At 38.0% G+C, this 14664-nt stretch overlaps 1 protein-coding gene across 2 annotated transcripts in view; it reads right to left on the bottom strand.

The window, feature by feature from the left end:
• SLC2A2 (solute carrier family 2 member 2) overlaps positions 1-14664 on the bottom strand; it is a 31785-nt gene that overhangs the window by 10315 nt on the left and 6806 nt on the right. For both annotated transcript variants that reach the window (XM_019463156.2, XM_019463155.2), the window contains 4 exons: positions 13805-13897; positions 10349-10611; positions 3179-3303; positions 409-524 (listed from right to left, as the gene is read on the bottom strand). In XM_019463156.2, the coding sequence (XP_019318701.1) occupies positions 409-524; positions 3179-3303; positions 10349-10611; positions 13805-13897 (597 nt within the window). The remainder of the gene's footprint in view (positions 1-408; positions 525-3178; positions 3304-10348; positions 10612-13804; positions 13898-14664) is intronic.

Genomic DNA, 14664 nt, shown 5'->3' with positions numbered 1-14664 from the left:
AGGGAAGTATAGAGCTGGCTGAACGAAAAACTGCTATGATAATCATACACATATTAATTTTCCAGGTAAAATGCTCAAAACAAAGGAAACCCAAGCAGTAAAAAAATGTGAAGTTTCCTATTCTTTGAAATCTAAACAGAATAATTTAATTCTAGAATAGCTCCAGAAGTTCAAGATCTGGCATGCTGGGTCATCTCTAGTGCCAATCCTACCAGAGATCCAAGGGGAGAATTGAGGAGTGGTGTCCTAATCATTTAGCTTTGACATAAAAAGCTTAAGTCTCTACACCATCTCTACTCCCGCTGGTGGAACTGGTTTTTTCCTTTGTGTTGGTCTACAGTGAGAGTGGACTGTCAGGGAGGGAGAAGTTGGATAGAGGATGGGTGAAGTAGGGGATCGAGTTTTTACCTGACTAATGAGAATGCCTGTGACAATGGCCAGCTGGTGAAGTGTGCCAAGGGCGCCCCTGAGTGTGGTCGGAGCAATTTCACCAATGTACATTGGAACCAAGCCTGAAATTAGCCCTGCATAAAACATGAACATAAATGTGAATGCAAGTGCAGCTGGGACTATCTCAATAACAGTAATTTGGTTTAAGTATGGTCAGTATCCTGACTAAAAGTCCCTTTCAGAGTCTGTTGGAAGGAAGAGCCCTTGTCCCCAGTCTTAGACACAGTTAATGCAAAAAATATTTGTTGAGAAGACTCCAGATGAAGTTGTAGTTGAATATAGGAATGGAAAGAACTGATGAGTCGTGGATTTGGCAATCACTCATAGCACTGCCTTATTTAGTTAAAACCATGTTAAAATGGACTGTACATCATAAGGCCTTAAGTTGTCTTCAGAAAAGAGATGAAAAAATGCTTTAATAATATTCTTAATCCAAACTCCTGGTATGAAAGGAAATGAGCACATATGTAGGCCAACCTTTTCACTTCAAAGAGAGTTTACCTGGGATCACAGTGCAACAGAGCATTATCATGAGAACTACAAGCCCTGAGTGTCCACAACGTGCAAGTGCCTCAAGATCACTGTTAAAGTGATGAGCAGGGGTGTGGAGAGGTGGGAGAGGTTAAGGGGTTCAGGGGCTCTTCCTCCATTTTTCCAACCAGAGCAACCCATCTTCTTTATTCTCTCCCAAAACGGGCTTCAGAAAAGATTTTGGTGCTTAAAGGAATACAAAAAATTTGAAAAGCACTAGGCAATTCTGGCTTCTATAGCTTTCTTAAGTGCAGATGTCATCGGTCATGTTGGAGTAGCTGCCAGAGTATCCAGCCATTTGCTGAGTGCACAGGAAGGTCAGACACTATCAATAAGCAAGGCTGAATGAGATGTTTGGCATTTTCTTAAGAATTTAAAAATAATATTTGTTAGAGTCTTCCTCTTAGAGAGATTGTCTATAAAATGGAAATGTATGGCTTTTTTGTAAAAGATGCATTTGGAAACTTTTGATATTTCTTTTAGTGCTTTAAATCGTTCTAAGGTCTCACATGAACAGTTGCATGATTGAAATGGCATCTAAATTTTGGTTGACATTTACATGTGACTCTATTGTGTGGTCTGTTGATCTTAAATAAGAAGAAACCCCCTCCCCCTTTTTTTTGGCTCTATTCCAGGCTGTACTCTCTGTGTAATACTTACCTTTATATCTCAAGAACATAATAATGTAGATAAGCTCACAGGTCTGAAGTGACACAAATTTAAAGTCCAAATGTATTTCCTATTATTTTCAGCAATTTTAATGCTCAGAACAGGACCAGGAATAATTTTAAAAGCTAGTTGGGGAGTACAAGTTACTTGGCTGTGCTAGTGTCCACAATGTTGACAGCATTTCTTTTCAATTTTGCCAAAATATTTGTGATTTTTTTCCTACTGTATGTTAAAAATTAGAGAGAGAAGAAAGAAGAATCATGATTTGGGCCTCCTCAATAGTGTTATTATTTGCATTTTACAGAAGGTTCAGTTAATATATCTAAGGCCAGGCCGAGACAGTGCCAGAATTGATACATGCTGAATGTAAATCTTGCCACATGTGGGTTGACTCTTCACCTTGATAAAGCTATCCTAACTTTTAGCTATTTATATTAACATTGAAAATAGCAAAAAAAAATACTTTTAATTAAGTTATTAACTTATGGATATTTTAGACTTTTGTTTTACCTGATCATTGAAGACACATGAAACTATATAGTCTTTTCTCTTTGGAAGTAAATGTAAACATTTTATACATCATTTTGTGCTCTTGCACGTCCCCTCCTCCCGCGCCCCCAGCCCCAGTGAATATTAGTGCTCTGAAAGGCAGCTATTATTTGGGACAATGTAAAACCTTGGCTCCAAACCACCAGAATCAGGGCTTCACTTGCACTGAGAAGCTAAAGATTTGGCTATTGTAGAGATTAAGTGATCCTCCCTTTGTTCACACCCCTGCTGGTTAAATTTGCTTCTGAAAGTTTGAAACCTCTAAAAGTTTGAAAAGCTGTTCCCAGAACTAGTCATTCCAGATATTCAGATGTGAGGCTCACAGGGGGAGCATCCTTCATCCATTGTGAACTCTTCAATCATCTGCTGCTGCGTGACTCCCTCTCCTTATGGTCACCGTCACTGTAATGCTTCACCCAACCATGTCTGGAATCCAATGGCTAGGGAATGTGGTCTGAGAGATGGGCCCGAGTGTCAAGGTCTTTCCAGAAAGGAGAGACAGAGACATAAGTGGCCAAATAGGCCCAAAGAGCTGAGTTGGGGGTTGCGGGTATAGAAGCATGCTACTGTCTCCCGCACAACAGAAGCGATAACGACAGCTAGCTTTTCTTGGCAGCTTGCTGTAGTCAGATCCTATGCTGAACATTTACATGTATTCTCACAAGTGCCTTACATGGTAGATATTATCTCTTTCGTTTAACAGATAATGAAACTAAGAGTTAAATAATTTATCTGAGATGATACCACTAGAAACTGCCATGAGCAAGAAGATAGCTTCACAACTCCCACTTACTGGTCCCAAACCTGCTTGACTCTGGACTTCAATTTCATGCTATTGCCTTTCCCTTTTGTGACACCACCTTAGGCTCAAAAACTTCCCTGCATGTTACCACATCTGCCGTTAGAATTTTTCAGACAGGTGTGTGTGTGTATGTGTGTGTGTGTGTGTGTGCGAGCACATGCACATGTTATGACTTACCACAATAGAGTCCTGATATACTTCTTCCTGAAATTATAAGAATGTGAGATGGTCCCAGTTTGGAAAACCCCATCAAGAGAGCTCCAGCTAATGAGAGAACATTTGCTACCAACATTGCTTTGATTCTGAAATTTTAAAAAGCAAGGATTATAAGTTCAGCATCAAAACTTGATAAAATTATTTGCCCTAAGAGTATGCTAAGGTATTTACCTAAGAGCAATTATTTTAATTTTGCTGAAACAGCTAGTTGGGGATCTTAAACCATGACTGCTAGTTTGATTTATCTGTTGTCTAAAGCATTAACGATTAATGTTTATAATGAGAAAATCTGAGTTTCATGCACATGATCTCCACATTTTAATAGAGATGATTCAATTGTGGTGATGACTGGTTTGCTTTAAGATAATACTTCTGAAACTTTTTCTTTTTTCTTTTTTTTTTTTTTCTTCTGAAACTTTTTCAAACAATTAACTAGTTAAGTTTTCTTCAAGAGGGCACCTGGCTGGCTCAGTTGATAGAACATGTGACTCTTGATCTCAGGGTGTGGAGTTCAAGTCCTACATTGGGGGTGGAGCTTACTTTAAAAAAAAAAGAGTACAGATACCATTAAAAATAAAAATAAATAATTAAGTTTTCTTCAAGTTGATTGCTATAAGGCATAATTGCCTGTTGATAGCTATATTCAACACTGTAGTTGTAACTTATGACTTTCTTTCTTTCTTTCTTTCTTTCTTTCTTTCTTTCTTTCTCTTTCTTTCTTTCTTTCTTTCTTTCTTTCTTTCTTTTCTCTCTCTCCCTTCCTTCCTTCCTTCCTTCCTTCCTTCCTTCCTTCCTTTCTTAATGGTGCACATTTTTAGTTGATGTAGGTCATGTAAGGAACTTTCAAAGTTAAATTTCCTTTAACATGAATTACTTGGAAATAAATTAAAATATACTTTGACTTTAAGCCTTATCAAAGAGAATTATAATTATTCTTATTTTGACATCGTATGTTATATTTCCAGAATCAATGAATTAGTGTCAACCAATGTAAAACATGTAATCAAGTTGACAATAGTAACAAAAATATCATTTTCAAAATTAATCATATGAAAATTAACATTTGCAGACATCTGATACTTTTACTCCCATTAAATGGAAAATTGGGGCACAAAAACCTCCTTTAAAGTTCAGTAGATGATGATAAGGACAATAAAAGAATCTAAATGGGTAGGTGTGGAAATATTTGTGCCACAAACAAATGTCAGCACCTTGTTATATTCTATGTCAATGTTTCAAACTTGAACAGGTGAGCTTTTTCTAAACAAGTATCTTTAACGCCACGGAGATTTTTTTTTTTTTTCTGGAGAGTAAAACTATGTAGTCTTATTCTTCAGTGATTGCCCACAACTATAGGCTTAATAATATCCTCCAAGAGTCCACATCCTGATCTTCAGAACCTGGCAATACGTTACCTTATATAATAAAAGGGATTTTGCAGGCATGATTAAATCGAGGACACTGAGATAAAGAGATTACCTTGGATTATTCTGGTGGACCCAGTGATGGAATCACTAGTATTCTTATAAGAGGACAGCAGAGGAGAAGATAATGTGATGAAAGAAGTAAGATTGGAGTAATGTGCTTTGAAGATTGAGTGAGGGGCCACAAGCCAAGCAATATAGGTGACCACTGGAAGCTGGAAAAGGGCACGGAAATGAGTTTTTCCCTCAGAACATCTAGAAGGAACCAGCCCTAAAGGCATCAAAATTGGCAAAGATGAAGTCAAGCTTTCACTTTTTGCAGATGACATGATATTATACATGGAAAATCCGATAGACTCCACCAAAAGTCTGCTAGAACTGATACATGAATTCAGCAAAGTTGCAGGATACAAAATCAATGTGCAGAAATCAGTTGCATTCTTATACACTAACAATGAAGCAACAGAAAGACAAATGAAGAAACTGATCCCATTCACAATTGCACCAAGAAGCATAAAATACCTAGGAATAAATCTAACCAAAGATGTAAAAGATATGTATGCTGAAAACTATAGAAAGCTTATGAAGGTAATTGAAGAAGATATAAAGAAATGGAAAAACATTCCATGCTCATGGATTGGAAGAATAAATATTGTCAAAATGTCAATACTACCCAAAGCTGTCTACACATTCAATGCAATCCCAATCAAAATTGCACCAGCATTCTTCTTGAAGCTAGAACAAGCAATCCTAAAATTTGTATGTAAACACAAAAGGCCCCAAATAGCCAAAGTAATTTTGAAGAAGAAGACCAAAGCAGGAGGCATCACAATCCCAGACTTTAGCCTCTACTACAAAGCTGTCATCATCAAGACAGCATGGTATTGGCATAAAAACAGACACATAGACCAATGGAATAGAATAGAAACCCCCGAACTAGACCCACACATGTATGGCCAACTAATCTTTGACAAAGCAGGAAAGAGTATCCAATGGAAAAAAAGACAGTCTCTTTAGCAAATGGTGCTGGGAGAACTGGACAACAACATGCAGAAGAATGAAACTAGACCACTTTCTCACACCATTCACAAAAATAAACTCAAAATGGATAAAGGACCTGAATGTGAGACAGGAAACCATCAAAACACTAGAGGAGAAACCAGGAAAAGACCTCTCTGACCTCAGCCGCAGCAATTTCTTACTTGACACATCCCCAAAGGCAAGCAAATTAAAAGCAAAAATGAACTATTGGGACCTCATCAAGATAAAAAGCTTCTGCACAGCAAAGGAAACAATCAACAAAACTAAAAGGCAACCGATGGAATGGGAAAAGATATTTGCAAATGACATATCGGACAAAGGGCTAGTATCCAAAATCTATAAAGAGCTCACCAAACTCCACACCCGAAAAACAAATAACCCAGTGAAGAAATGGGCAGAAAACATGAATAGACACTTCTCTAAAGAAGACATCCGGATGGCCAACAGGCACAAGAAAAGATGCTCAACATTGCTCCTCATCAGGGAAATACAAATCAAAACCACACTGAGATATCATCTCATGCCAGTCAGAGTGGCCAAAATGAACAGATCAGGAGACTATATATGCTGGAGAGGATGTGGAGAAACGGGAACCCTCTTACACTGTTGGTGGGAGTGCAAACTGGTGCAGCCACTCTGGAAAACAGTGTGGAGGTTCCTCAAAAAATTAAAAATAGATCTACCCTATGACCCAGCAGTAGCACTGCTAGGAATTTACCCAAAGGATACAGGAGTACTGATGCATAGGGGCACTTGTACCCCAATGTTTATAGCAGCACTCTCAACAATAGCCAAATTGTGGAAATTGTAGTTTAATACTGGGGCGCCTGGGTGGCTCAGTCGGTTAAGCGTCTGACTTCAGCTCAGGTCACGATCTCGCGGTCCGTGAGTTTGAACCCCGTGTCGGGCTTTGGGCTGATGGCTCGGAGCCTGGAGCCTGCAGCCTGCTTCCGATTCTGTGTCTCCCTCTCTCTCTGCCCCTCCCCCATTCATGCTCTGTCTCTCTCTGTCTCAAAAATAAATAAACGTTAAAAAAAATAAAAAAAAAATAAAAAGAAATTGTGGTTTATATACACAATGGAGTACTACGTGGCAATGAGAAAGAATGAAATATGGCCTTTGTAGCAACGTGGATGGAACTGGAGAGTGTTATGCTAAGTGAAATAAGCCATACAGAGAAAGACAGATACCATATGTTTTCACTCTTATGTGGATCCTGAGAAACTTAACAGAAACCTATGGGGGAGGGGAAGGAGAAAAAAAAAAAAGAGGTTAGAGTGGGAGAGAGCCAAAGCATAAGAGACTCTTAAAAACAGAACAAACTGAGGGTAGATGGGGGGTGGGAGGGAGGGGAGGGTGGGTGATGGGCATTGAAGACGGCACCTTTTGGGATGAGCACTGTGTGTTGTATGGAAACTAATTTGACAATAAATTTCATATATTAAAAAAAAAACTTAATAAAAAAATAAAAAGTAAATTGAAAAAAAAAATAGAAGGAACCAGCCCTGCTGACACCTCGGCTTCAGCCAAATGAAACTGAATTTGGGCTTCTAACCTCCAAAACTGTAAGAAAATTAATTTGTGTTGTTTTCAGCCACTGCTTAGGGTAACTCATTAGAGCAGTAATAGAAAAACAATATATGTGAATTGTCAACTACTCAAAGGGAAGGAAAACAGTGATTTAGAGCTGACCAACTTCAGAGCTGCAGAGCAGAACAAGACAGGGATATTTCTCTGTGAAGTGCCTTTTCTTTACACAAGGACAGAAGACAAACGAATTCAATAATTGACCTTAAGAAAATTGTTATTAGCTGGCTAGTCGTATATTCTATTAGGGAGAATATTCTATTAGGCAGAAAAACTCTTAAAAGAGATAGCCTGAAAGTACTTTTGGTGCCAGATTTCTCTTAAGTCCCTCTTCCTTAACCACCAAGGGATGCTAGAGCACTTTGTACAACTTAGAGGATTTTAACTTCTGCTCAGATGGGAGAAATGGCCAAGAATGAATAATCTAAAAATACATGACATTGTTGAATCAGGGAGAAAGAATATATTTCTAAGTATATGTCTTTAAATTTTGCTCTAAATATTCCTGTTAGCGTAGGCATTATCACTGTCATCCTGTCATCATCATTGTCTTCATCATCATCATCATCATCATCACCATCAGCATCACAGTAAGGCTACATTCAGGGCTTGCTTACTATGTGTTGGGCATTGTGATAAACCTCTGTGTATGTTCTCATGTAATCCTTGTAATGATGCTACGAGTTAGGTATTATTTTTTTCTTACATTGTAGATGGAGGGGGAAACATCTTAGAGGACCTAAGTAACTCGTTCATTTTCACACAACTATTAAGTGACAGAGCTGGGAGTTGATCTGTGTGAAATGAGAGGTTAATGTTTGGTTTTAGTGAGTTCCATTGTTTATATAAAAGAAAGAGTGTATTCAAATACAAGGTATGTACACCTTATGTACAACTTATGGTAGCATGGATTGATTGCACAGATCATGGTCTCCTCCACCATATCCTTGTAATTAAATTTTCAGAACACAGCCTCTGGAAAAATTGACCCTGAGAAGCCAAATCTATAAAACAGTGGCCACAGACATTTATTACCTATTTCACAATTACAAGGAAAGAGTTTTTAAAGCAGTAATAGAAATATACATTTTTCTTTATTTATTTTTAACTGATGGAGCAACGACCTGGTCAATAAGGAAAATCATGGCATTTATCAGTGACTCTTCCTAGAAAAATAGTTTTATAGGAGAGACTAAACCCTTTTGTCTTAATTTTGATGTTAAAATTATTAATTTGTGGCTCTTTTCATGGAGAATCATTTTTCTACTGAGAGCTGGAAGAAGCATCACTTTTAGTTTACCATAAGTCATTTGATAAATAATCATTTGACATGGTTTTGGGGTATGATCATTGTTGATGCTAAATTCTAAGACTTGAGAGGGCATGCATCTGTTTCCTTCAGTAGGACCTGAAATAAATGTTTTAGAGTATGTCACTGGACCTGCCAGAATCTCATCTCTAAATGAGATGACAATAAGGACTTAAGTTTTCTTTCTTTCTTTCTATCTTTCTTTCTTTCTCTTTCTTTCTCTTTCTTCTTTATTTCTCTCTCTCTCTCTCTCTTTTTCTTTCTTTCTTTCTTTCTTTCTTTCTTTCTTTCTGTAAGCTTCATGCCCAACTTTGGGCTTGAACTCATGACCCTAAGATCAAGAGTCACAGGCTCCACCAACTGAGCCAGCCAAGTGCCCCTTAAATTTTTTCTTTAAGAATGGGAAGAGGTAGAAAATATCAGTAGCTGGTGAAAGAATTGGTTGGTTCATGTTATAAAATTTAACTTTGGTTACTTTTATTTATTTTAGAAATAATCTAAAAAATTTTCCAATTACTGCTTAAATCAATTTGGTTCAAATTAAAATGATTTAATTTTTTTAAACAATTTAAGTCAGTTTATGAACCTTGTAACTTATGGATTCTAAGTTCAGCTAAACACGTGTAAATTGAGAAAAATGTGAGAAACTGACTCTTTTATGGTAGAGGAATGTCCTTTCAAATAAGAACAAGAATAAAACTTAGGTTATTAGGTTATTCAGTATTTAAGAAAACTTCTTACAGTCTTGTTATATAAAATCTCCAGTGCAAGAGGAAGAAATTTTCAGTACTTTAATAACCAGAGAGATAAAATTATAATTTAAAGTAGGAATTTAAAAAACTAAATTAATTTTAATCCAGAATTACTAAAATAGATGCCTATATCATTTACATCTTTAAATATTTTTGCATTTTCTAAATTGTCCATATTTGCATATTTATTTTTATCATTAGAAAAAATATAATTAATAAACAAAAGGTGGCATCAAAAAGTAGAAAATAAATCTAAAAAAACCCAACCATTTGATTTTTCTGATTTTTCTGATTTTATTTCCTCTCTCTGGTGGTGGGGGCAGAATCCCAACTTAGTATGTCACATGACTAAATGAAAGAAATTTGAGTCTGAAGGAGTTCCAGTGATGTTTTAAATCCAAAACACCTGGTAAAAACTAGAGTAAAGAAATGGAGACACTATTTGTTTCATCTCTGGTTCGGGCTTTGACATAGCAGTAGCAGCAGCTAGAAACCCAGGCCAACTGTATTGGGCAACTGAGAGTTAGGGATATTGGTTTGACCTTAGGACTTGACTGATCCAAATGCCAAATTCTAATTTGAAAATGAAAAACTGGGGGTCTGAGAAATGGAGTGATTTGGGGAAGCAAACAATGGATTCCCTGGTTAAAAATTTCACTCTTGGCTTTTCTATAGTTCTTGAGTTAACCATTTGTGTAGTGGTTTCTTAACATATTTTTAAAACTAATGAATTTAGAGAATCAAAGCATTTCTGTGGAAATACACACCAAATTCAGTTTTGCTATGAATGCTCCCACAATTAAGCAGACTAGGGCAAGAGCTTTCTCCATTATTCAGTCTAAAACCAAACTAACTGATAGGGTCATGAATTGAAAAACAAACAAACAAACAAACAAGCAAACAAAAAACAACTTCAAAACTATTCCACAAAAGGAAAGATGATTTCTTCCTAAACAAAGTCTTAACAAACCCCAAGTACTAGTTTCCATGTTTATGCTTATTTATGAAACTTGCCTACCTTCCAAGCTGGTCTCCAAGCCACCCACCAAAGAAGGATGCAATCATTCCACCAACTGCAAAGCTAGACACAGACAAGGACCAGAGCATGGTAATGAGGCTAGTAGATGTTGTAGTCTCTTCCTCCTCCAAAGAGGTTGGTGTTGAATCCCTTAGGTATGGGATTGTGGGCAGGTCATTTGTACTGTTGATAGTATAGTTGTTGATAGCTTTTCGGTCTTCCAGTGGAATACCCAAAACATATTCATAATGGGATATTATTACCTGGGGAAATAAAATAAAGAAAAATAGCTCCAACATCTCATATACTCTATACATTTTTTCTTTGTTTTTCCTTTAGAATGTTTGTTAGGTGTTTAAAAGTGTCATCCCAATTATGTGTGTTATATACATGCAGTCACAGATAGATTTATTTACAGTTGACCATATCCTGTAAAACAGAGGTCGCAAATTCCAGTGCCTACAGGAACTAGGCAGCAACAAATAAGTGAAGGAGAACCTTGATAGCTAGGAGAACTGAAATACAGTCTCTACTATTGAGACTATAATAGTAAGTGGGCAAGGTTATAGCACTGGAGAGCATTTGCCTCACCTAAAGGAGGAAGCTGCAAATGTGAGACTAGTGTTTCATGACCTTTAATTTTTAAAAAGAAGCCAGAAATCTTGGGGTGCCTGGGTGGCTCAGTCAGTTAATCATCCAATTCGTGGTTTCGGCTCAGGTCATGAACTCTTGGTTTGTGAGTTCAAGCTCTGAATCGGGCTCTGCACTGGCAGTGTGGGATTCTCTCTGCTTGGGATTCTCTCTCTCTGCCCCTCCCCTGCTTTCTCTCTTTCTTTCTCTCTCAAAATAAATAAATAAATAAATAAATGGAAAGAAACCAGAAATCTGTATTTTTATATAAAATTCTTTAAGTTTTAAATGCAAGCAGCTATTCAAATGGAAAATATTCTGCAGGCTAAAAAGACTAGGTGCTGTATCCTTGCTAGAAGTATGCTATAAATTTAGCAATAAACTTCCTGGCAGCCAGCTCAAAGAGAAGAAAACAGTCCTGTATCCTGATGAATTTCAAAGATAAAAACAACTCAGTGGCCCCTCAGAAGGTGTTGGGACCTGAAGGAATTTTTTTCTTCTGGATCCCCACAGAGTTCGGTGTGTAATATAATGAACAATTCTCAGAACTAAATTTCACAGCACCATTATTTTATCATGTGTTTCTGAAGAGGCAAAGATCCTACCAAAATATAATTTAGTAAAGGCACAGCCTTCAGGCTTCCTTCTTTGTCCTTCCTCTCAGTGATGGTTTGGTCACTATTGAGTGGTCTGGGAGGACCTCTGACAAGGACCTGGAATACAACTGACTAGGTTGCCAGTCATAGGGTAAAGCCCAATGTGGTAAAGTCAACTGAGTGAGGGAGGGAAGTGACGTCCTCTTATGATAAAAGAAGTCTGACCATGACATTACCTCATTAGCAGACCACTCTATAGGGATAATATACATAGAAAAAAGGCTAGAAGGAAACATCCAAAATGTTCTCAGCTGTTTGCTCTATGTGGTAGAATAATTATAGATGATTATTTCTAACACTTTCTGTAACAGGTATGTGTAGCTTTTTGTTTTTCTTTTTTAATTTCTTTTGAGAGAGAGAAAAGGAGAGTGTGTGCATGTGCACGTGTGGGCAAGTGGGGGGAGAGGCAGAGAAAGAGGAGAGAGAATCCCAAGCAGGCTCTGTGCTGTCAGTGCAGAGCCCTACTCAAGTATCGATCTCATGAACCATGAGATCATGACCTGGGTTGAAATCAAGTCAAACGCTTAACCAACTGAGCTACCCAAGTGCCCCTGTATAATTTTTTATAATCATAAAAAAGTGTGACTTTAAAATACCCTAAAATAATGCCAAATGTCATCCCACTAACAAAAACAAATGAAGCTGAATGATTATTATTCTATAATGGTGTTTAAGTGCCTTGTTAAACACAGAAAAGAAGGGCTCTAGATAAGGCACTAAGCCGGATGCCAGTCGGGGATCCTGTTTTCAAGTCTGGCTCTAGGACTTGGATTGAAGGAGGGGAAACCTTAGACTAATTTCCCCTCTCCTTCCCTGGAGAGGATGGTTTAAATAGAATGTGAAAAGATCTTTCACAAAAAAGAGGCTTGCTGATTCTGAATTATGGTGATGTTGAACCAAATTTCAAGAAGCCCACTCAGAAAAAAAGCCATGACCCCCAGCATTATCATCTAAATCTCTCACCCTCGGCAAGACAGTCACACCCATGAGAATATTATGTGGCACCTGACCAAAGCACATCTTCTGGTCCAAGGAGCAGCCCTTCCAGGGTTGTATATTCTATACATACGATCACAGGTAGATTTATTTATTGTTGACCATATCTGTGGCCAGCACACATTTTCCATGGAGCCCAACATTGTAAGAGAAGCAGATGAAATATGATTTATTCATAGAAGGCACCCAACAAATGCTTGCACTTTCACCTTCTGCCACTCCTTTCCCCCCACCTTCTCTCCTCTCTTTCTTTACTCATGGAACACTTTATTGAACCCCATTATGCCAATGACAGGAAGAGGAATGAGACATCAATCCTGACCTAAATGACCCGACAGCCTTCATTAGAGCAAGGGGGGTGAATTCCTGGTTTCCCCACTTACAAGCCATGGGAGCTGAGAAAAATGACAGCCCTCTCCTATTTATTCATTGGATACCAGAGTAGGGATGCACAAAATAAATGAGAAAAGTTATAGAAATTATTCAATATTAAAAAAAATACCCATCCAAATAGTTATTATGGAGAAAATCCAAATTTTTATTGGACTTCTTGACTATTATTAAATAGTTTCATATTATTTTTCTTTGAATTAGCTATGGGAGACAGAAGTAGGAGGAAGGACTAGGACGTTTTTAGTGTTAAGTTTCCTAAAGGTTTTCAACTGACCTAGAATTGGGTATAATAAGGTTTTTAGAGGTCCAACTAGGGAGAACATATGTTAAAGTGCCCGATGCACAGTGAGTTGGTGCTCAGTAAAAGTTAGTGCACTAAAATCCTTCTATTGCTTCCTCTTATTCCCTGGCATTTTTCATTCATTTTTCCACTCACGTATGGTGGGGGGCTCTGAATCAAGGCTGCAATAAGCTCTTCAGTTTTTAAAAACAACATCAATAGGCATGTGGTATTCTGGCTAGAGTTTTCTGTGAGCTCAGCAAACAGCAGAGTCAGAGATCAGGAGTTGTTTATTGCCCTTTCTTTCTTTGTGAGGGTGATAGAGGAGTCAAGGCCAAGTTATCAGCTCTGAAACCACGCACATGGTGCCTGACAGAATGCTGGGATTACCCTGTGTTCTCCACGTGGGCACACTTTATCTCTGTGTATGAGGAACGCAGATCTTTCAGTCACTGACAGAAATCACCACAAAGAGAATTGAATTGTACATGTTTCACTTGCCTCTTGAGGTGCGTTGATCACGCCAATATCATATCCAAACTGGAAGGAACCTAGTGCAGCTGTGACGACAGCGAAAACCAAAGTCCCGGTGACCTGTGGGGAATGAAACACAGGGCTAGGAAACACTAAGCAATTTCAGTTACCTGCCATCCTGTCGGTCTGCAGCTTGGATTTCTGACAGGCTCCACAGGCTGGTTCTTGATCCTTGATACTCATTCACAGTATGCCTTATGTTCCCAGCAGGCGTCATTCATACAGGAATGTAAAAGCCATTCATCATGTCCTCTACACTGCTAAAGCTGAGAGAAGTTTGGGACAATTTCTTCCAAGAGAGGAACGAAACATCCTTTTACATACACACACACACACACACACACACACACACACACACACACAAATATATATATATGTATATATTTAAGATTCAAAATCAGGACTGAGGACTAGAATTGCTACTGACTGAAGGCAACTGCCATGACAGAAACAGTCAGTTTATATCATTGGGAGAAGTCAAATAAGACACCTGTAACAAAGAGACAGGGGGCGCTCCTGGGCATTGCTGTTGTACAAAACCACCTCAAAACTCATATAAGAGGCATAGGCCAGGCTTTATCACAACCACATCACCTTCCATGTAAGGATAATTTTCAAGATTTGCAACTAGTTGAACCTAGAGCTATGGATTAAAGCATGTTCTTTTCTTCCCAACTCCATGTAGCTACAAAAAACAGTGTAGAAAGGAACATTTATTCCCTTCAACTCAAAATTACACGTCTGACCATCTTAGAGAAATCATATCATACATATGGAATCACGTTTCAGGATATTTGATGAAGCTGTGTGTGTGTGTGTGTGTGTGT

Source organism: Panthera pardus, unplaced genomic scaffold (assembly GCF_024362965.1).
Source record: "Panthera pardus isolate Hobbes unplaced genomic scaffold, ASM2436296v1 HiC_scaffold_16, whole genome shotgun sequence".
Classification (NCBI taxonomy): domain Eukaryota; kingdom Metazoa; phylum Chordata; class Mammalia; order Carnivora; family Felidae; genus Panthera; species Panthera pardus.
This window is presented reverse-complemented; position numbering and strand designations above follow the sequence as displayed.